This window comes from Rhinolophus hipposideros, assembly GCF_964194185.1.
Source record: "Rhinolophus hipposideros genome assembly, chromosome: 16".
In the NCBI taxonomy this organism is placed as follows: Eukaryota; Metazoa; Chordata; class Mammalia; order Chiroptera; family Rhinolophidae; genus Rhinolophus; species Rhinolophus hipposideros.
This window is the reverse complement of record NC_138062.1, coordinates 19542123-19564568: the sequence shown is the minus strand read 5'-3', so window position 1 is coordinate 19564568 and position 22446 is coordinate 19542123. Positions and strand designations below refer to the sequence as shown.

Below are 22446 nucleotides of genomic sequence, written 5' to 3'. Positions count from 1 at the left end.
TTTGTGTGATCTGGGAATCCACTTTGGTCTGGATTATGAAAGTGCCCCCAAAGAGGTGTTTTGCATTTGTTTCTTTCAGAGCCTCAGGACTTGCCCTGGCCTTTGATCCATCTTGTCCTTTCTTTGAATGAATCGTTAGTTTGGGATTCTTGAATCACGTGGGCAGTGTAAATTCAGTCCCATGCCCCGACTTGATGCAGGTCTAATGTTCCTTTCTTGACTTTGTAAGTGGAGTTTTCTAGGTGTCCTGTTGCATGGGGCAGTCCTTCTGGTGTTCAGTTCTAGGTATCACCCTGTGCAGGTCAAAGCCTGTGTTTATTGCTTCATAGGCTCGAATGAGTCAGTATTCCCGGGCGACTGCAGTATCAATGCACAAGCTGTATTTTACTGCTCTGGTGTTGACTAACTTCTATATGTCTGCTACCTGGGTTTTTTGCTTTGTTTTAGCCCAAGCATACATTTAACATGTCGCGTTGTTACTGCAATCTCTGTATTGAATGGTGGGAATTTAAGGGTCATATATTTCATGCAATGCCATCTCTCGTATTCCTATTCCCCACCCCTACTCTTTCCTTGGACAGCATCTCTGGCAGATCACATGGTTTTCTGCTCACTTTTAGTTACAAAAATAGTCAAATGTTTAGTAATGAGGGTTGACTTTTTGGTATTAAATAATCCAGGGCAGTCTAGTTTAAAACTCCAAATTCTCTTCTTTCCCATCCTAGGCCTAACCTGTGTTTTTAAAATGCAGAAAATTATACTTTTTTTCCTTAATGAGTATACACACATATGATAAAAACAGGTTAGGCAGAGCAGTGGGGAAGAGAGCGTGGTCTGTTTCACCTTTTTTTTTTTTTAACCTGACCATTTCTCCTTCTGGCCTCTTTAGAGTGAAAACCTGAGTAGGACAAGTGCATTAGGGACAGTGGGACAGTCTTTTCTTATTGTTGCTGTTATAATATGGCCCTCGGCACCCTCTGTCACAGCAGGCACTCACATGCTATCGTTTTGCTGGGCAGGTTAGGGGATGGAGTTCTTTAGAGTCCACTTCCACTGCTCGTCTCTAAACATACCCTTCAGCCTCTTGTTGCTTGAGTCCCTTTTCCCTGGAAAGCTGTTGTTTTGGGTCTCTCAAAAGGAATCGAGTCTGCTGGCAGTCCTCTGAAACACCTACTTGGCCCATATGGAATTGACAGAACCTTCACCTGTCACACAGTTGACGTATACTCAGCCCAAATGCTTCCCTTCTCTCCTCGCCCCATGCTGTGGGCTGTTCTTGCCAGCCTTCCCACCTTGGCTGTTTCTGGTCAGGAAGAAAGTACCTGTCTTTGGTCCACTTACGCACCCTCCCCACACTCCCATCTAGGGCATATACTGTGATGTCTCCAGGAACTCTCCCAGGGTACCCTGCTCTTGTGGCAGCCTAGCAAGCGAGTACTTTCTTCCCTCCGTAAATATCCAGCATGGGACAGCAATGCCATTCTTGCTTTCTTGCTATTTCTCCCATTCCCTCTGTTGGTTCCTTTGTATATGTTGTTCCCATCCACAACCTGAGAGGGGTGGTGGATAGGTCAGCTTTCTTCCCTGCTGGAGGAGGAAAAAGTCAAAAGACCTTCTCCTTCTGGAAATTTCCTTATATCAGTCTCTAGAATTTCAAGCCTTTTCTTATACAGCCTGCATGTGAAATGGTCCCTGGCCTAGTTTTCATTTCTTTTTATAAGTACAGCATGGGTATGTCTGGTATTTTACTTTAGAATACTGGAATACTTATCACACATTCTCCTTAGCTTGGAGCATGATCAGGAATTCTGAGACAACCATAAATGTCACATTTTAACATTTTGGTAAACATCTCTTTATATGTTGACTGGGGAAGCTGGGTATGCAACAGTGAAAACTGGAAGCTTCATAAATTAACTTGCAATAGATTATTCACACTCGGTATAAACAATGGATTTCATTTGGTTATTTAATGCACGATAAAGGAAGGAAAAACAGGGCTGTTGTACCAGAATTAGGAGATGTTTAGATATAGTGTTAAAAGAGAAGACTTGGGTAGGATCCAGCAGTGCTCATATATTTGAAGTGCAGTTATTTAAAAAAAGGGGTCATATTTATGTAACTCCATAGCATGGAACGTGGTCAGGGCACAACAGTAATGAAAGGTGAAGATTTGGGGCTTACGATCAGGTAGAATTTCATAACATTCAAAGGCATTCAGCAATGGAGGAGATTGCTTTTATGAGTTAGAGAACTCTGTCTCGTTGTTTTGCTGTTTTTCAAAATGTACCTTTTTATTCCAAGTAGGTTATGAAGAAATTAATTCATTATTGTACTTGCTCAGTTTTCCAAAATAATTTAATAAAGAAGCTGTACAATATATAATGAAACATTAGTAAAATACCATATATTGGGTAAAAGTGGGCTGATCCTAAAAGCAAAATATTATCTAAAAATATGTAACATAAAGGAAGCCAATCTATTCAGTATTAAGGAAACCAACTCAATATGAACTTTTTTTTCAGTTAGTGTTGATCTAATTATCCATCAAATGCGATTACAACAAGGTATACACTTTGCAGATGGGATTCCTGAGTTAATAATGAAAACATTACTGTGCAGGACATTCAGTTAGCACAAGAAGTATTCATTCATTCATTCATTCATTCTTTGACTCAGTAATGTTTATTGAGGATTTACTATCAGCCAAGTGCTATTCTAGGCACTGAGGATACAATCTTGTGCAAATTAGACAAAATTCTTGCTGTAATGGAGCATTTTTGTAGAGTGGAGCATTCTAGATGGGGAATGGGTAATTAAATTGTTTCTTGTGAAAGAGATGACAAATCAAATGCTATGAAATCAGCGGACCTGTCGCGGGTATGGCTTCTAAAAGGCAGAGGAGAGGAAATTCGTATCCTAAGGGAGTCTGCTTGGATAACCTGAACGGTTGTATCTTCAGAACAAATTGTCCTCGGTGGCTCCTGTTTGATCTCAGTACCTGATGGTTGTGTTCTCTATAGCCATGTTTGTTTTCATACGGAAATAACAGTGGGTTTTGGTTTCTTTTCAAAACCAAATATTCACAAGCTACAGATACTCCTGAAAGATGCCCTGGGTTCATCCTGTGGCTTCTGATCTGCCAGCACAATGATGTAGGCCAGCGGGTGTTCAACCTCCAGCTGATCAGGCAGCCAGCAAGGGCTATCACTAGCGCGCGAAGTAGGGATTGAAATCTTAATTTTATTTTTAAATAAAATAGTTATTACATTTTTAACACAAAGGGATTGAAAATGCCAACAATAAATGGCTGAACATCTCCCTGGCCAGATAACCCTTATGAAATATAGAAAACTAACATGTTAAAAACAAAAATCAAACAGGACAGACGGAACACAATAAAAAATAAAAACGACTCCCAGCCAACCCTTTCAACAAATTTAACCATCATTAGCAGTTTTGTTTGTGATCCTTTTTAGAAAAGATAGTGTTTTTATACTTTAGCAGTTTTGTTTGTGATCCTTTTTAGAAAAGATAGTGTTTTTATACTTATCTGTGTATATATATATATATATATATATATATATATATATATATATATATGTATATGTGTGTATAGGTATAGATTTACACAATGGGAACGTGATGTTGTGATTTATAGTAAGAAGTATATATTTGGACTTCATCCCAGTTCCTGGCACAGAGCTCCTGAAACCCTTGGAATTTCCCAAGTGATGAGAGACATCAAAGGTGTCTTTTGTTATGTTACTAGGTGACTTTTGGAAAGCCCCTCACTGACCTAAGGATGAGGCTGGTTTCCAGGGAAACCAGCCAGTGATTACAAGTTTGGAACTTTTCCTTGGATTCCTGACCTCTGGTGAGGAGAGGGGCTGGAGCTGGAGTTCAATCACCAATGGCCAGTGATTCAGTCAGTTATGCCTATATAATGAAGTTGCCATGAAACCCCAAAAGGAAGGGTTCAGAGAGCTTCCGGGTTGGTGAACATCTGGAGGTGTTGAGAGAGTGGCACACTGGGAGAGGGCACGGAAGCTCTGTGCCCTTTCCTCACACCTTGCCCTATGAGTTTCTTCCATTTGGTTGTTCCTGAGTTATATCTTTTTATAATAAAGCAGTAATCTACTGAGTAAACTGGTTTCCTGAGTTCTGTGAGCCACTCTAACAAATATATCAGACTCAAGGACTGGGTCATGAGAACCGTCGATTTATAGCCAGTTGGTCACAAGCACAGGTGACAACTTGAACTTGTGATTGCCATCTGAAATGGGGGCAGTCTGTGGGACTGAGCCCTTAACCTGTAAGATTTGACACTAGTTTCAGGTAGACAGGGGCAGAATTGAGTTGAATTGTAGGACACCCATCTGGTGTCTGAGACTTGCTTGGTGGTGTGGAAAAAAACATTGAAGAAATTCTACGCAGTTTTGAAACTTGCTGTTCCACTTAAAATATCAGCCTGCTTTCATATCAGTATAAGCAGATCATACTGATTGTCTTGCTTGTTTGTGTCTTAGAATGGAATAACACTAACTTTCATGGTCTCTTTCTAATGGCTGCAGCGTATTCCTTGGTAACTCTACATTTTATTTAACTAACTCTACTGCTATATAGCAGTGGTAAATGTTAAAACATTGTTTACATTAAGCATATTTATGTATCTGTATCATAATATGGAAGTTAAGGAAAGTAAAACTAGATGTTGTGAAAGAAATGCTTATGTTGGGTGGGGGACTAACGTCTAAATCTGTCATTGGTATTGCTTGGTTGTGGTGCCAGGTATCAGATCCAGTCTTCTGTGTCTGCCAGTCCTTGGATTCTGCCACACGCAGATTAACTTTGTAGGAGAGGTAGACTTTGGACATTTCTGGCAACTCCACTTATTTCAGCAATTCATAACAAACACATAGGATGTGCTTCATCAGATTTGTTCCTTAGAAGACTAGTGGGACAGAGAAGCACATAGCTAGATCATTTCAATAGTGTGACAAGTGCCATGGCAGAGGTGTATGCTCAAGATGCTTTGGCAGCATGCGTGAGGACACTGAGTCCACGTAGAAGTGTGTGTGCGTGTGTGTGTTGGAGGAGGTGATTGAAATCTTCTTGGAAGGACTATGCCCAAGCTGAGTCACTAAGATCAATGGTAAAGGAACAGAAAAGGGCATTCCAGGCCAAGGAACAAAGAGGTAAGAAACAGCATGATGAGTTTGGGGACCTACAAGTAGTTTAGTGTTGTCAGAATATAAAAGTTGAGGCAGGAAATGAGATCTCTCTCCAGACCTGTTCCTGGAGGGCCTAGTACATCATGCTAAGGAGTTGGGAATTCCTCATCAAGTCAAAACACATACGTATCTCTTCTACATCAACTAAATGCTCTTTAAATATTTATCATCACTCTTTGAAACTCTGAAAAACATAATTCCTTCATATCTTACAAATGCAGAATGAGCTATTAGTTTAATTATCCATTGACATGGAACCCTAGATTCTTGCAGTGTCTGATTGTACATGGCTCTTCAGCCAGTTCCCCAATGATTGGCCGAGCTCACTGCTCAAGAGGACCTAGGCATAGTGTAGGTGAGTGAGTTCAAATCCATCGCTTCTGCCAGAAAAACTAAGGATAAGTTGGCTTGTAGTGTCTTTGAGTCTAAGATACCCCGTCACTGTCATCATTGTCATTTTACAAAAGGCAGGAGCACAGCCAATCCACATGAAATATATTGCTTGTGTTTGGGTTAAAAAAAGAGAACTGGATGGAGTGCGAGGATGGTGATTTGATCTGGTGAGTAGTAGTTGATATTTATTTTACTTTGACTTCTGAGCCTTTTTACTGCTAACAACCCATGTTTCTTTTTTTTTCTTTTTTTTCCTAATGCAAAACGGTTAGTTACCTAGTACAAGGTGGTTAGTTACCTAGTATAAGGTTGGTGAAAGGCACTGGAAAGAAACAAATTTGGAAGAGAGGAGCTCCAAGAGAGGAGCTCATTCCTTTACTAAAAAGAACGATCTATCTATTTTGAGCACAAAATAGGATCTAGAAATAAACATTGTTTGTGGGGAAGGTGCATTTCTGTGGAAAGGAAAGCAGTGTTCCCTGTTGTCTCACCACAGTTTGTTTCTGTATATCATTTTACTTATTTTTCTCCACACATAAAACTTTTTCCTGAACCATCCACAATGGAATTCCAGGAAAATATGTTAAATATGTTGCTGTAGTTTACAGTTGTCATCTATAATGTTTTATGTAGCCAATTCTTTTCTTTTTTTTGTCACTGCTCTCCCTACAACATGGAACACCATATGCCGTTGTCCCTGACACGAAGCAAAGGTTTCCCTGATCTGTGCCTGTGCCTATGTTTATGCCACAGAGGAGCTGTGGTCCGGTGCCATCTTTTATTGATGGGGCCAGCAAAGGAGAAATCTAATGAAATTATCAAAGCTTTGAATTAATTATGAACTTGAATAGGAGAGCTAAGCTCTCTGGAGCCAAGGATCTCATTACCCATGCACTCTCATTGCATCCTCTTCTGGAGCAGAAGGCATTTTCAGCTCCAGCTCTTAGCTTGGCTTTGGACTTTATTCAAACTTGCTAAACTGACATCGTCTTCTTACTGCGATGTGGCTGCTAATGTCCATGATGATTAATTTAATTCTGCTCTAGATCTACGGGGGAATGTCAATAGATTTTTCTCGACCCCTCCTTTAGCCTTTTACTTTTTGTTTCTTTATCCTTTTTTTCATCAAATTGGATGTTATACAAGTGTCTATCCTTTTTGAATAATGTGAGTGAGAAGCTTTTAGGATTGAGCTGTAGCTTCATGGAATACAGTGTGATTGACTTAAAATTAAGAGCTACATAGCATCTACTGTGGATATTTAGGTAAGCACAAAGTCAAATATTTCTTCCTTGAATTTTGAACACCAAATAGGAGTTTTTCCTGCTTGTTTCTGCCTTAGAATGGAATAGCAATAACAGCATTGTTCATAATTCTAATGTGTGTTATATGCGAACCACAGGTCTCACTTTGTGGTTGTAGCTCACAGGACTTATGCTCCCTGACACAGAGTAGTTTATGTTTGCTTTACAATTCTGATTTTCCTTTTCCCAGTAATACGAATTTTTTTTTAATGAATAAATCAACCTCTGATTGTTTTAACTCTAGTAGCAAAATCAATAACAACAAGGTTTCGATTTACTATTGGTGGTGATTCTTCGGTAGTGTCATATAAGTTCAGAGCATCTCGTGGCAAGCCATTTCTGCTTGCTTTTGAGACCCATTATTTATGAATTTCTAAGCTGCAGCTCATCTATCTTAGTAAACTACAGGCCACTGGCAATTTTCGTAAGCAGTGTCTAACTTTGCGTTATAGAGTCAATGTTTTAAGGTTTTAATAATGGGGGATGGGAGAATGATAATCTTTGCTGTTTCTTTTCCTATTCACTTTCAGTGAGTTTTTTCCCCCCATTTATTTTCTTTGTAGGCAGCTGCAATATTTAATTCAGCCTTTGGAAGTTTTTTGGTGAGTAAACATGGTTTAACTTGTCTATTATAACTTCAGCTGTGATGTTGTTTATATGAAAGATGTAGTGAAATTGGACTTCTTTTTACTATTTGGTTAAACATAGAAGTTCTTGAATATTTTATGTGCCATTATCCATAACCTGGAGAAAATTAGTTAACAAATAAAGAAAATGTTCTCTTACAATATAGTTTGGAGGCTTGGCTTTAATATTCCATTTAATGGATTCATGGAATCAATTAAAACACTATGTGTCTCTTTATAGAGGTTATGTCAATATATTGATCATTTAATGAGGTCTTTTAGATTATTATTATTTTGTATCACGGGACGGAGGATTTTGAAAAGGAAACATGACCCAGCTGGTCAGAAAGGGAATGCTAATTTACTTGTTGACATGTCATTTATTTCGTACATTTCACTGTCAAAGAAGCTACTGTCTAGGCTACTTCTGAGAAATCTATCTGAAAAAAATTTGAAATGAGGAAATAACTAATGAGTAAATTGAAAAAAATGCAATAGTTTTTGACATGTGAACTATCAATTGTATGTCAAAAGATTAAAAATAGTTCAATTTTCATATGTCGAACCAACGTAATTATAAGGACAATACTATTTTATCCTATTTTAATCATTATTTTTTAAATAGATGACATAGGCTTGGTTTGTATTATGAAAGTATGAGAAAGAAACTGAATTTTCTGTTAATTGAATGTTTTCATTTGTACCCTCCCTGAAACTTTGCTAAATTCATGAAAATAAATTAGAATACTGTATTTTTAGGAACATAACTTATTGGATAGGTAGTACAGTGATTTACAAATAATTGAGAATAGAATCAGTGGGGTATAAACTGGTTCAAGACTCTAGGAAAAATTTCAGCTGTTTTTGTTTAAAATATTTTTGATGTCACTTATTATTGCGCGTATTTAAATAGTTGAATAGTTGAAGCTTTTAAGCATGTTGTTATTAATACATAGTGTTAATTCTGCGTACGGTTATACTGCTTTTAATGTTCCAGTGTTACAGACCTTTTACTTGTGTAGCTAATGCAAAATTGTATATGTTTGAGTATATCTTATTTTTAAAGAAGTAGTGTTAGTCCTGATGCTGTTGTTATTATTGGGTTTTAGAAGAAAGGTAATAGAGTCTATTTAATGAAAATGATATCTTGAGCTACTTATTTTAGACTCAATAATGTTTTGTTAAGTCATCCATTATTGCATGTGTCCAAGTATTATTTTCTGTATATTGTCACAATTGACAGAATAATATGTTAAATGTGATCTTTCTGGAAGCCAATTTTTATTGTATGGTTTGGAATTATATACATCCACTCTCAAAACTTGGTTTCCTAAGCTGGATCTCTTACTCTTATCAAATGTCTAAGGTAATTGAGAAAATAAGGTTGAGGCAATTGTCTGAGTAACGGAAGCAAAATACACTATCCCTTATTTGGAGAACAAGCTCACTAGATATAGTTTAAGCTTTGCATTGACTGGCTGAACAACATACATATCACGAAATTTGTTCTACATGACCTAAATCTTTGACAAGGTCTGGTGAAGTCAAACTTATCCTGCGGATTCTTTAGGGTTTTAATTATGCCCTTTCACTTCTAAGAAACTGCATTCTCACTCCTTAGTTGTCTCTTTTCCTTGTTTATTTTTCATCTTACCTTAATTCAATTAATCAATCAAAAGTATTTATTAATGTCCTGCCAAAACTGAGGTAGTTTTCTAGTAGCTGTTGTGAGTGCAAAGACATATGACTTGGGTCCCACTAGGTTGTGGAGATGACACATAGAAAAAGAAATGCAGTGTAAACATGAAGAAGTCAAACAAAAGATGTTACTAGATGATGTATGATTGTCAAATGGCAGAGGCAATATGCATCCTGAATTCAAAGATCAGACAGACAATTTCGCTGAGCTGTGCCTTGAGGTGTATGATAGGACTGGGTTAGTAGAGAAGAGAGGAGAGGAAATGGCAGAGAGGCAGAAGTGTCTTTTTCCATTTTTACTTCCCCTTCATTTTCCTCCTTTTTCTTCCCCAAAGTTGAGAATTACCAGGAAGGCTTTGAGAATGAAAATTATGACTAGAGATGTTTTGCTCAAGTGTTATAAAATAAAAAATTTCTATTTCTTTTTTTTCCCCTTCTCCATTATAGTTACAGTAAACCTTGGATTATGAAATATGTACAAGTCTGAACTAAACCACTTAGAATTAGGTTCAGCTTATTTAACAGAAAAAATATATAATAGTGGTGAATACCTGATAAAGGCTTGATTCTCTACTATGTCAAATCTGGAGGGAGGCTATCCCAGAATGATATAGTGGCTTTATGGTCTCATTGTGGGCCGAAATACCCATCTGTTCCCTCCTCCTCCCCCACGGCATGCAGCTTCCTTCCTCAAGGTTGCCTCATGGTCCAAGATAGCTTTTGGAACTCCAGCCAAAATGGTACCCAATAGCAAGGTAAAGAAGTGGGAAAGGACAAAAGAGCTCCCGTAAAAGCTAAGTCTACTTTCTTTAAACAGCATTCCTAGAATTTCAACACCATACTTCCAATAATATCTTATTGTAGAATTTAGTCATGTGATCATACATAGTACTGGAGAGGTTGAGACATGTGGCAATTTGCTAAGAGCTGAAAATTGAATTTCTACTAAAGACAAAAGATAACAGGTGTTAAGAGGCTGCTAGCGTTTTTTGCATATGAGCAGTGTACAGCAGTTGTCAAGAGTTTGAAGAAAAAGATTAATCTCAGTTGAATGATATAAGAAGGCTTCAGGGAGAAGTTGGTACTGGAGTTGGGCTTGGGAAAAGCATTTATATTGGGGGGAGGGGTAAATTCCAAATTATAACCTTCATGTTTTATATTGTTATTCTGAATGGGAGGTACTTGTTAGAGTTTGGGGAGAATTTTCTTTATAAATGGAAAATATCCACCTATCCTTAAAATTTTGGATTATGGTAAGTAGTATAGTTTCTGGAGTAAGACTGGGTTTGAATTCTCATTTGACTGAATACTAGACTAACATATAACCTTCCCTATACATAAAATAGACCCTAAATTATACAGTTGTAGTGAGGATTAAATTGGATACTTGTATGATGTGGTGGAAATAGCTACTCTAGGTTTTGTCCAAGCTCTGCCATGAATTTTGTGTGTGTGTGACCATGGACATCCATAAAATGAAGAAATTGGTAATCTCTGACTTATTCCTATGAATGCTAAAATGTACTAATTTAGTGATTATTCTCTGGTTATGAGTGGCCATTTCTTTTTATTTACATAATGGAATCTGAAAAGTATATTTACTTCAGATTACATTAAAACTTTAAATGAAAGTCTTTTATTAGAAGAATTTTTGAAGAAAAAACTCCTACGGCGTTCTTGTTGATTTTCAGACATCTGGGTATACCAAATAAAATACTGTACATATTTATAGCTAGTTTAATAATGTCCCAGTTCTAATTAAAACACAGTGTCTTAAAGAACTAATTGTTACAGAAAACTGTTTTTTTTTAATGTAGCTAAGCTGGTAATAACCAATGATAGATGAATTCAATTTACATAAATTTCAGACCAAGAGAATGTTTTAAAATCATGCCACAAAGGATTGCTTTAAGTTAAAAAGTTAATGTCATTATCTCTTCCTCTCATTTAAATTGTTTGGTTTACAATAATTGTGGAGCATGATAAGTGTTTTGAGATTTCCCTTGATGAGATCTTAATAAAATTTGATAGTTAACCACCCTGAATAACTCAAATGTTATCCACACTTATATATATATATGTTATATAAAACCATGTATTTTAAGTTCAAACACCTCACATGTTACTTCCTCATCTAAAGAAAGATTTTTTAAAAACAGATATTCGCAACTATTTGAAAAATTTCTATTGAAAAGCCCTTTTTTTAATTTAAAAAGATACAACTGTGTTGAAAAAATCTTTAGTCACCTGATTTGTTAGACTTTTAGCATTTTTGGTTTGGAGGCTGAATTTGATGTTTCCATGTCTTCAAGAATTATAGGTTAAAATTTAAAAGGAAAAGGTAGAACTTTTTCTTTTTAGACTCCTAGCCTATTTTATTGTTTTCGGTAACTCTTGATCTGAAAGGAAAACCCTAGTGAGTGACAAAGTTGATCATGCCGAATCGAGTTTCTAATACTATGTTATACAACATGATAGCGATTCATGGCAACATAAATGTAAGCATTTCTGAAACAGCCACAAAGAGTTATAAGCCAAGTTAAGTCATCTTCATAATGCAAAACACCTAGTCTAAAAAACATCTGTAAGAGCCACTGTTTACTTTCTAAATCTCTTCTCCTAAAGTATTAAGAAATGGGTTTCTTTTTTTTTAGTTAAAATTTATTGGGGTGACAATGGTTAGTAAAGTTACATAGGTTTCAGGTGTACAATTCTGTATTACATCATCTATATCTCACATTGTGTGTTCACCCCCCAGAGTCAGTTCTCCTTCTATTACCATATATAAGAAATGGCTTTCTTTTACATAATTTTCTCTTTTAATACAGTCACTGCTGCAACCAGAAGCTATTCTGAGATAAATAATTTTGTTTCTTTTCATGTCACACCAAGGGTTAAAGGAACTCCTTGCCTTGAGTTGAAGGACTAGCCAGCACATATTTTTCTTCCCTTTCCTAATTGTTTTTCTGTTTTCCCTCTTTGCTTTGGCTGCTCTGCCATTACTACCCAGCTTTGTAGAAAGATTTGACTAGTTAACTGATGCTGATGTAGCTGCTGAAAGAAAGAAATCCCAAACACAAATGGCATGTTTTAATAACTTGGCCTGTATACTTATTAACTTATTTTATTTTTCCTTTCTTGTACAAAAATATACTCAGCCACCCAGAATGGCCTGAGAGGAAGGAAGCACATTTACATGCTCATTGATTGATGGGCAACACTGCTTTTTAAAAATCAGAGCAAGAATCTCAAATACTCACACAGAGGATTAAGGGTGGTACCAGATAAGACTCAATTGTTCATTTGGTTTTCCTTTCACCTAAATCTAGAATGTCAGTTTTTAATTTAGTTTATATTGATGGAATACTCATTTTGTACAATACTTGAATGCTGTGCTGATTTTTTCCCCTTAATTTGCTTAAAATCTTAACCAACCCAAATTATTCAGTCAAGATCTTGATTTTCCCCCAAAAGCTCATGACTTGTTTATAAAACAGGTTTTCATTTTCATTAAGTTTGTTTTTTTATTTTTTAAAGATTTTATTAGGGAAGGGGAACAGCACTTTATTGAGGAACAGTGTGTACTTCTGGAACGTTTTCCAAATCAAGTTGTTATCCTTTCAATCTTAATTGTGGAGGGCGCAGCTCAGCTTAAGTTCCAGTTGCTGTTATTAGTTGCAGGAAACATAGCCTATCATCCCTTGATGCCAGAACATGCTCCAACCAACGAGCCATCCGGGAGCTCAGCAGCAGCTCAGCTCAGCTCAAGGTGCAGTGTTCAATCTTAGTTGCAGGGGGCGGAGCCCACCATCCCTTGCGGGGCTCGAGGAATCTAACAGTAACCTTGTGGTTGAGGGGACGTGCTCCAACCAACTGAGCCATCTGAGAGCTCAGCGGCAGCTCAGCTCAAGGTACCGTGTTCAATCTTAGTTGCAGGGGGCGTTGCCCACAATCCGTTGTGAGATTGGAGGAATTGAACCGGCAACCTTGTGGTTGAGAGCCCACTGGCCCATGTGGGAATCGAACCAGCAGCCTTTGGCATTAGGAGCACAGAGCTCCAACCACCTGAGCCACCAGGCTGGCCCTCATTAAGTTTAGATGCCAGAACAAACAACTGAATTTTTAAGCAGTATTCAGTATGTATTTGTAGGATGTTATTTCAAGTTCATACTTTTTACTGTTAAGAACTCAATAAAATCAGGATTTAAAATCACCTATCTTAGGCTTGAAAATATCTTAAAAACTATATTCAGACAATGGGAAGCTGGGTTCCACCCTTATAAAATGGAACCCATCATCAGGATATGCATTTTGTTTTCTCTCCTCTTTGGGCAACTGAACATCATCATGGAAGCTGGATTGCTGAGAACAGACTACTTTCTCTTTAAAAACTACCATTAGTTTTATTTATATATGTATATATATATATAATAATTTTTATATGTATGATATATGTATATATAAATACATACATATTTATATATACATATAAATATGTATATATTTATACATGTAAATATACGTATATTTATACATATAAATATAAATATGTATATATTTATTTATATATTATATATATAATACCATTTGTTTATTTAGCACTGTGGCACAAAATAGGAAAATAGGATATAAAATGAGCACTTGAATACCCAGTGTCCATTAGACTCAAGGCACTCTTCTAGATACTGAAGCAAATCCATAAAACATAAATACGTGAGAAAATAAATAACAATAGAAGGTTAAAGAAAGAGAGAAGACAGAAACCGCCTTCAATGCAGTGTCTTCCAAGTTTCAGGCACCTTTATGACTTTTGCCATGTCGACATATTATTTGTATTATTATGTTAAATAAAACTCACTTTTTAAATTTAAATCTATTTTAAAACAAAACTTTATGTCAACAGTGTAAATAAAAAAGCAGTCTTATGCATAGAAGGTAACTGAAATTCAATCAAATGGAAAAAAGCTAATATTAATTGTAGCTAAACTCCGCTGCCTTCACAAGGCTCTGAGTCCCATGCCTGACCTCCTTTTGATGAAAAGTGAAGTCAGCACCAAACTAAGAACGGTCCCTTCCTGCAATCTGAAGGGTTGAAAAAGATTTCTTGAAAAAAGAGTAAGTTTAATCACTAATTCTCTGTCCATGTGTCCTTTAAATCATCTTGCTTTGACTTCTGCTTGGGGCAGCACTGTTCTTACATTTCAGGAATCACTGTTCTCTTAAGATCATTTCTCAATCACTTCATCAAAAGGATGAACTAAAACCATTTGGGGAGTTCAAATGAGGACACCCCCCGAATCAGGGACTCTGGCAACCTGAACATGTTTGGGTTTCTTTCCTTAGAGTATTTTCTGCATAACACTTATCCAGAAAAGCAGTATGCATGTGTGTCAAACATGTTTGTGCAGTGAAAAGTATGTTATAATGCTTACAAGGAAAACCCCGTGATAGCTGCGTTTGGATTTGTTTCTAAAACAAACTCTTAACTGAAGTACAGTCATTGTAAATAACAAATGGTCTTTGTTACTTAATAAAAATGTATAGAATCCTTACCTACTCCATTTTAGCAGCATAATGCTCTATGCTGTCTGACAGAACTTGTGTAGCAAGTAAATGCATTAGTCACAGTGACCATTTTTCTTGCAAATTTGTGACACAGATTTAATTATAGGAATGACCAGCAACTTACAAATCTAATTTTGGTGGAGGCTGAGGCAACTTTTTTTTTTTTAATTTTAATAATGATGGATTTTTTTTAAAGCATTAATTTCATTACTATTTAAGGAAATCTACTGGTTTAGAACTAGCCAATTGACTGAAGTTATTTTATTATCCTTTAACAAATGCCACATACTTTCATTTTAACTTTTGTCAATTTTTTAAGTGTTATCATTCCCAAACTAGAAAAGTACCTGCTCCTATAACCATTTAAGTAAAATAAATAAATATAAATGGAGAGGGCAGGATATTTGTAAAGGTGTCCTAAGAAACATGATTCTACCGTGTTTCCCCAAAAATAAGACCTAGCTGGACAATCAGCTCTAATGCATCTTTTGGAGCAAAAATTAATATAAGACCTGGTATTATTTTATATTATACACGGTCTTATAGTAAAATAAGACCTAGTATTATATTATATATATTATATTATATTATATCATATTATATTATATTATATTATAGACTAGGTCTTACATTATAGTAAAATAAGACCAGGTCTTATATTAATTTTTGCTCCAAAAGAAGCATTACAGCTGATTGTCCAGCTAGGTCTTATTTTGGGGGAAACACGGTATTTATTAAGGCAATATTTGGGGAATCTTAGGGTAATAGTGTGGTGAGCCAAACAATTGAGATTCCTGCCTTCATCTGCATTACAGATTCTTAAGATGAGAGTATCACATCATATGTCAGGGGGTAGAGTGGGAGGAGGTAATAATTTTCTATTATTAATATATGTACCTCATGACTCAGACCCCACTGCCTTTCCAAAATAAATCTGGACATGTGGAAAGAAGCAGGAGGGCATGAAGATGCATAAACTGTATACACTTGTGGATTCTACCAACGCAAAAGAACCTCCCCTTTAATTTCTTGTCTTTGTGATGAAAGCAATGTTAGACAAGTCAGCTCCACCTCGGACTCAGGTTTCAAGTAAACATTTAGCACTTCTGAAAAACAATGGTCTGTGTTATTGGAAATGGCAGGTGATAGTTTGGCTGAAATTAAAAAATCAAACATCAGTTTTATTTTTTTTAGCTCTGAGTATTGCAGTTTGACCTTGTATCAATTTTATTAATTAAACATCTGTGGACTGCCTACTAGGTTCTAGAATTAAAATAAAACAAAACAAAGAATAGTATATGACTCTTGGCATTAAGGAGCTTAAAATTCCTGGATTTAAATGGCACTTTTCACAATGTGATTCACCAAACAAGCAGATTCTTAATCTCCCTCAAGTGATGATTTGCCCCACAAAGGAAAACTCTCCCATTTTTATTGCACCTCCAAAGAAAACTGTATTTTATTTAAATTTTTGTGTCTGCCAACTTAGATGTCTTTAAAAAGCAGTTTATCATCTACCAGATTCATATTTAAGTACATCAAAAGCTGACTTAGAAAAGTACTCTACCATATATAACTTATTCTATATGAACATTGTGTTTACAATTAACTTCTTAAAATATAATTGTTATATATGATTGTTATAGAACTTTTGATAAATACAGATAGAACTAGATAAAATTACTATTAGCATTTTGTTATATGCCCTGTGTAGTTTGTACCTACAGTTATAAACGTGGTATTACTTTGTATAGACAACTTTTTTTTCTGCTTTTTCCCCTTTAACAACATGTGAGCATTTCCTCATATCTGATTTCTACCCCAAGAACTTGATTTTGATGTATTTAATGGGTAACATCATGTGTAATATTCTTTTGGATGGAGTATTGCTATTTGTTTAGTTATTTCTCCCCCTGATAGATATTTAGATTGTTTCTATTCATTTACTATTGTTCAAAAAAAGTGCCACACATTTTTGGACATAATTGTTTGTGGTCCTCCCTTTTAATTATCCTGTTTAGGAAAACTTCCTAAAAGAGTAATAATTGGGTAAAATGCTACAAACTTTTAAAAAATTCTTGATATTGCTAAATTGCCCTCCAGAAATACTGAACAAAATTGTTCTCCTAACAAGAGTGTACAGACATCCTTACTTTCCTTTATTCTCACTAACTCTAGCTAATGTTTTTTACAAATGTTTTAACAAACCGTTAATTTATCTTGATTATAATGTTTTGATTGAGAAGTTGCTCTTTTATTATTTGTTTATTGACCATTTGAAATTCTTATAAATTATTTGTTCATATACTTTGCTCATTTTTCTTATTGGGATGCTGATTTTGGTTTCAAAGAGGTACTTTGTATGTTGAGAATATGAATATTCTACTACATATATTGCAAATATTTTTCCCTGTTTTCCTTTAACCTTTTAATTTGTGTGTGTGTATGCCTGAGGGGATGATTTTTGATTGACAATTCAAAATTTCGTTGTCAAATTTATTGAGATACAATTTTATAAATAAAAATTCACCTATTATAGATGTGCAGTTTTACAAATGTATACAAAATCACTTAAAGACCACCTCACTCAAGATATATTCCCATCACCTCAGAAAGTTCCTTCTTGTCCCTTGGTAATCAATCCCCTCCCCCCATCTCCTGCCCTTATACTTCGCCTTTTCCAGAAGGTCATATGAATGGAATCCCACAGTATGTAGCCTTTTGAGTCTGGCTTCTTTCACTTAGCATATGCTTTTATGGTTCATCTGTGCTGTTGCATGTATCTATTAGTAGCTCATTCCTTTTTATTGCTAAATAACACTATGTTATCAATTTATCAGTTGATGAACTTTGGGTTGTTTCCTGTGTTTCGCGATTAAGAATAAAGCTGCTGTGGGTATTTGTGTATAGGTGTTTGTGTAGTCATATTCGTACGTTTTCATTTCTTTGGGGAAAGTACCTAGGAGTGAGATTGTTGAGTCAAACCTAAGTATATGTTTAACATTATGGAAACCACCAAACCATTTTCCGAAGTGGTTGTACCATTTTACATTCCCATCAGGAATGTATGAGGAATCCAGTTGCTCTATAGCCTGGTCAGCCCTTGGTATTAGCCGTATTTTTTATTTTAGCCATTCGGGTGTATAGTGGTATATCATCATAGCTTTAATTTTTATTTCCTTAGTGTCTAATGATGTTGGACCTTTTTTTTACATGCTTATTTGCCATCTATATATCTTTTTGGCGAATGTCTGTTCAAACATCTTGCTCGTTTTTTAAAATTGAGTTGTTTTCTTATAATTGAATTGTGAATTTTTAAAGATGTTTTGGACACCATTTATCAGATACATGTTTTGCAAGTTTCTCACACACTGCAGCTTGTCTTTTCACTTTCTTAACAGTGTCTCTCAAAGAGCAGAAATTATAAATCTTGATTAAATCTGCTCTATATATTTTGTTTATGTCCTACTTAAAAAATCCTTGTTTAACCCAAAGTCACATGATTTTTCTCTCAAGTTTTCTTCTAGAAGTTTTATAGTTTTTGTTTTTAATTTGAGGTCTGTGATCCATTTTGAGTTAATATTTGTATATTGTGCCATGTGTGAATTGGGATTCATTACTTTGTATATGGTTGTAGAAATTTAAAGTTTTATGTCTGTCAGATGTATCCATCTTTTTCTTTGTGGATTTTCCAATAGGCTTTATACTTATAAAGCACCTAGACAAAATTTCACAGGCATTTTCGTTTGGTTTTAAAGTTAAAATACATATATATCTAATATATTTTCCAAAAGCAAAGCCCATTTGAAGGCTCAATTATTACAAATAACACTTTGAAAGCACCTTACCTGATTCTGGTATCATTTGCTAAAGAAGTCAGTTTCTGTTGTTGCTGTCCCTACTGGGTTTTGGGGTTGTTTTTTTTCCCCCATGTAAGTCCAGCTTTGTAGCATTAACCTCATATCTGCATAGTGATATATATGCTTGTCCCTGAAAATAATTAGATCAGTATTCATAACTGTTAAAAACAGTTTCTCTATCTTAGGACACGACACCTGACATTAATGCAATTACTTAAAATAACATTATTTGTTTGAAGTGTAAACTGGAGATGTACATAGAAGAGTGATTGAAAATTGTAGAAACCTCATTTTGATCTCTTATCCATTTAATTTGCAAATATCCACACAAATTAACTGTAAAACGTGTCTATCTGAAGGATTATGGAATAAGGTGAATAGCTCTCAGTAACAGTTTCAGATAATAGACGACTTGGTCTAGTGGTCAATATTGGTGGTTTGTTTTTTTTATCATTCAGGTAAGCTCTAATAAGTAGTTATTTTCTAAAATGTTTGTAGGTTTTCACTTGAAAGGTTATGTGATTATATTTATCCATTCATTTAGGAGGAATAATGTTTGTTAACATTATTGTGCTTTTGGTTATTTCCAAGAGCCACGGCAGTGTGTCCTATCTTTTTTCTTGCACCCTACCCATTGTTGTGAGATTAACTCTCTCCACATACTACCTTTACATGTCACTTCTATTGTCTGCAGTGGCTCTTAACTGCCTACCACCTGATTGGCCACTCAAGGATCCTGCCAATGCCGCTCCATCCTCTCTTCTGTCCTTCTTTCATTCCCATATTAACTGTTGGTTCACTCTTCTCTTTCTCCTGTAACACGTGGAACACTTTCCAGCTTCCACCCCCTTCCTTGCACTGTTCTCATACTTTCCATATCCTATCTATCTCTCAAAAGGCTGTCTACCCTTTGAAGCAATTTCTCCAGCTTTTTTTTTTTTTTTTACGGTTATTCAGGTCTTTTGATGACTTTTTCTATCTAGATTATAACTGGTTAGTATAGATTGTAACTGGTTAGTTTAAAATTCTGACTTTTCTTTTATGTGTAGCACTGCCTGTTATCTTGCTCTGATTTTTTTCTAGAATACTATCTTCTAATGTTTGTTTGCTTGTTTGTTTGTTTGTTTGTTTGTTTATATTATGCTTATTGTCTGTCTCCCCCAAAGCTCCAAGAAGGCAAGTATTTGTTTTGTTTGGTTCAGTTCACTGCTCTATCCACAGCACCTGTAGTATCTAGCACGAGGTAAGCACTAAAATACATTTGTTACATGAATAAATAGAGTTCATTCAATCAATGTTATTTATCCTCTCTTCATATATCTGAGATTATAAAATATCTTGTATACACTAAGTTCTTAAAATTCATGTTAATTACTATAATTATATGTTGAATTCATTTGTGAGTAGTCAGCAATATCACTTTCATGGTTATCCACCAGGTTTTTCCTGCTTATGTTACAGTGATTTTAAATTGTAACGTTTTATTCTTAGTAAAACATATGCTATAGCTATAAGAAATTTATATTGCTTTATATGCACAGTATTAATTTAAAATGGGGATGGAAACTCATTCTCACATCTAACTTTGATATTGGGTAATTTGTAAGGTTTTCTTCTTATAATAACCTTTTCTGAGTAGATTCGGTTAGATTATCCCTATGTCATAGATTACCAACCCATGTGCTCTTATCATTGAAATAATTGATTTTAAATATTAGAAAGGTTTCTGTAAAAAATTGCTACCAGTGTGATTACTACATGCAAAAAAAAAAAAAGATACAGTGAATGTTTAAATTTTTAAAAATTTATTACAGTAAAAGACACATGGCCATTAACCCCATCAGAATACTCCCTCTTACTTCAAACACACTTATCCCATTGTTCTTGCCACTTTCTGAAGCAGTACTGGAAGTCCTCTTTCGTGAGTATCTTTAATCGCACTGTCATGGCTGCCTCAAGTTATTTTGACTTTGGGGAAGAGCCAAAAGTCACACGGTGCCAGATCCAGTGAATAAGGTGGATGAGGACACACCATAATGTTTTTATTTGACAGAAATTGCCATATACCGGAAGCGATGTGTGACATGGAGCATTGTCATGATGGAGGATGATTTAGGGCACACTTTAAAACACACCTTCTCTCAACCGTAGTTTACACCTGACTGCACCAAACAAGTTGAAACCTGTCTCACACTGTTCCTAAGGTTGGACCTGCAGCTTCTCATGTTGAAGATCCCTGCCTTTCCATTCAGGAGCAGCATTCACAGTATTTTTTTTTTTTATTATACCTCTATGTTGAAAGAGTTGGAGATTTTTTAAAAGAGATATAATAAGTAATTGCCATTACATGGCATTGTAGAAAATTGGTGCTCCGTTGGTATTGAAGAAAAATATTTTATTGTTAGAGTTTATCCTTTGACAACTTGTGAAATATATAATATAATTTTTAAAAATGACAAGTGAGAGCTGAAATCTATGCAATGCTGAAAAAGAAATTGTGCAGTATTTTAGAGGTCAAAGTAGGAGTAGTATGAAAAAGCGAAGAACCAATTCAATGGTATATAAAAAGTAGATAAAATTAATATCAGAGAGGCATTAGAAATATATAAAATAGAAATGATCAAAAAAAAAATAAAGGAAAAAAAGCCAAGGTGATAATGAGGAAGCAGATAACTTGAACTTGCAACATGATATGACAGCAAATGACAGCTAATGCAGTTCCTTCTTGAGAAGCATCATGTTACAGCCCTCTGCACTTGCGTTTGGTAGGTTTATAATTCAGAATATTGCTTTGACTTTGGTCTTATCTTGTCAGAGGTTAAAATTTGTTAAATAGGGTATAGAAAATAATAAAGATTTGATGGGTTGGAGGAGCTTTGGAGAATGACGTATATTTCTAAATAAAGGAGGAAAAAAACACAGAATTTTAAGATACTAAAGAAAGGATGTATAGTTAATCAGAGATGATTTCTTAATGGAAAGTTGGTTCCATTTTCTTATGGTAATCTAAAAAATGAGTACACTTGTGCCATCTATATTTGTTATAACAGCCTAATAATAAGCCATTGAGAAATCCTTATCAGTAACTGCTGAGGTATACATATTTGGAACAGGACAGCTTTTCAATGTCTTTAATAATTAAAAACAGCAATAAGAAAGGTTATTTCTTGCTTACCAAAAAGAAAAAAAAAGTAGATTTGCATATTACTCTTTCTCTTTTCTTCATTTACTTGTTCTTTTTAAACAGAAGAAGAAAAAAATGAGTAATGATCATGGAAAACATTAGAGAAATGTAAATGTAGAGGCTTCCTGCCTTTTGCCCTTAATTCATAGGCATTTTCCCTAAAAGATGGTTCAATCCTGATTCTGTACCTAAATGTCTATAGAATTTTGGATCCCTATCGAATTTCAAGCCAAACAGTTGCTGACATGAAAAGGTTAAATTTCCAGCTCTAAAAAATATTGAATGGAAACTCCCATTAATGCAGACAAGTAGTTTAAAAAAAAAAAAAAAGCTTTAAGTGTGTAACCATAGATAATATCTAGATTAGGAAGACTACTTCCTCTTATAACAGAATACAGTTGTTCTTTTGTATGAATTTGCAAGATCTATTTGCAAAGTAGCATCAGGCCCTCCCGAGGAAGCCATATCAACAAGCAATGCTTTGTCTTGAAACAAATTTCCATCATGGCTTTTTTTTCAGATCCTATCAACCTGGTGCCATGATCATTAAGGGTTTTCTAGTGACCAAAATATCGTAAACTA

The 22446-nt window shown here is 35.3% G+C and overlaps 1 protein-coding gene across 3 annotated transcripts in view; it reads left to right on the top strand.

Moving 5' to 3' along the window:
• Positions 1 to 22446, top strand: part of SLC10A7 (solute carrier family 10 member 7) — a 222926-nt gene that overhangs the window by 63528 nt on the left and 136952 nt on the right. For 2 of the 3 annotated variants that reach the window (XM_081075669.1, XM_081075671.1), the window contains exon 5: positions 7495 to 7533. The exons of the other annotated variant lie outside the window; for it this stretch is intronic. In XM_081075669.1, the coding sequence (XP_080931795.1) occupies positions 7495 to 7533 (39 nt within the window). The remainder of the gene's footprint in view (positions 1 to 7494; positions 7534 to 22446) is intronic. 3 annotated transcript variants of the gene reach the window in all.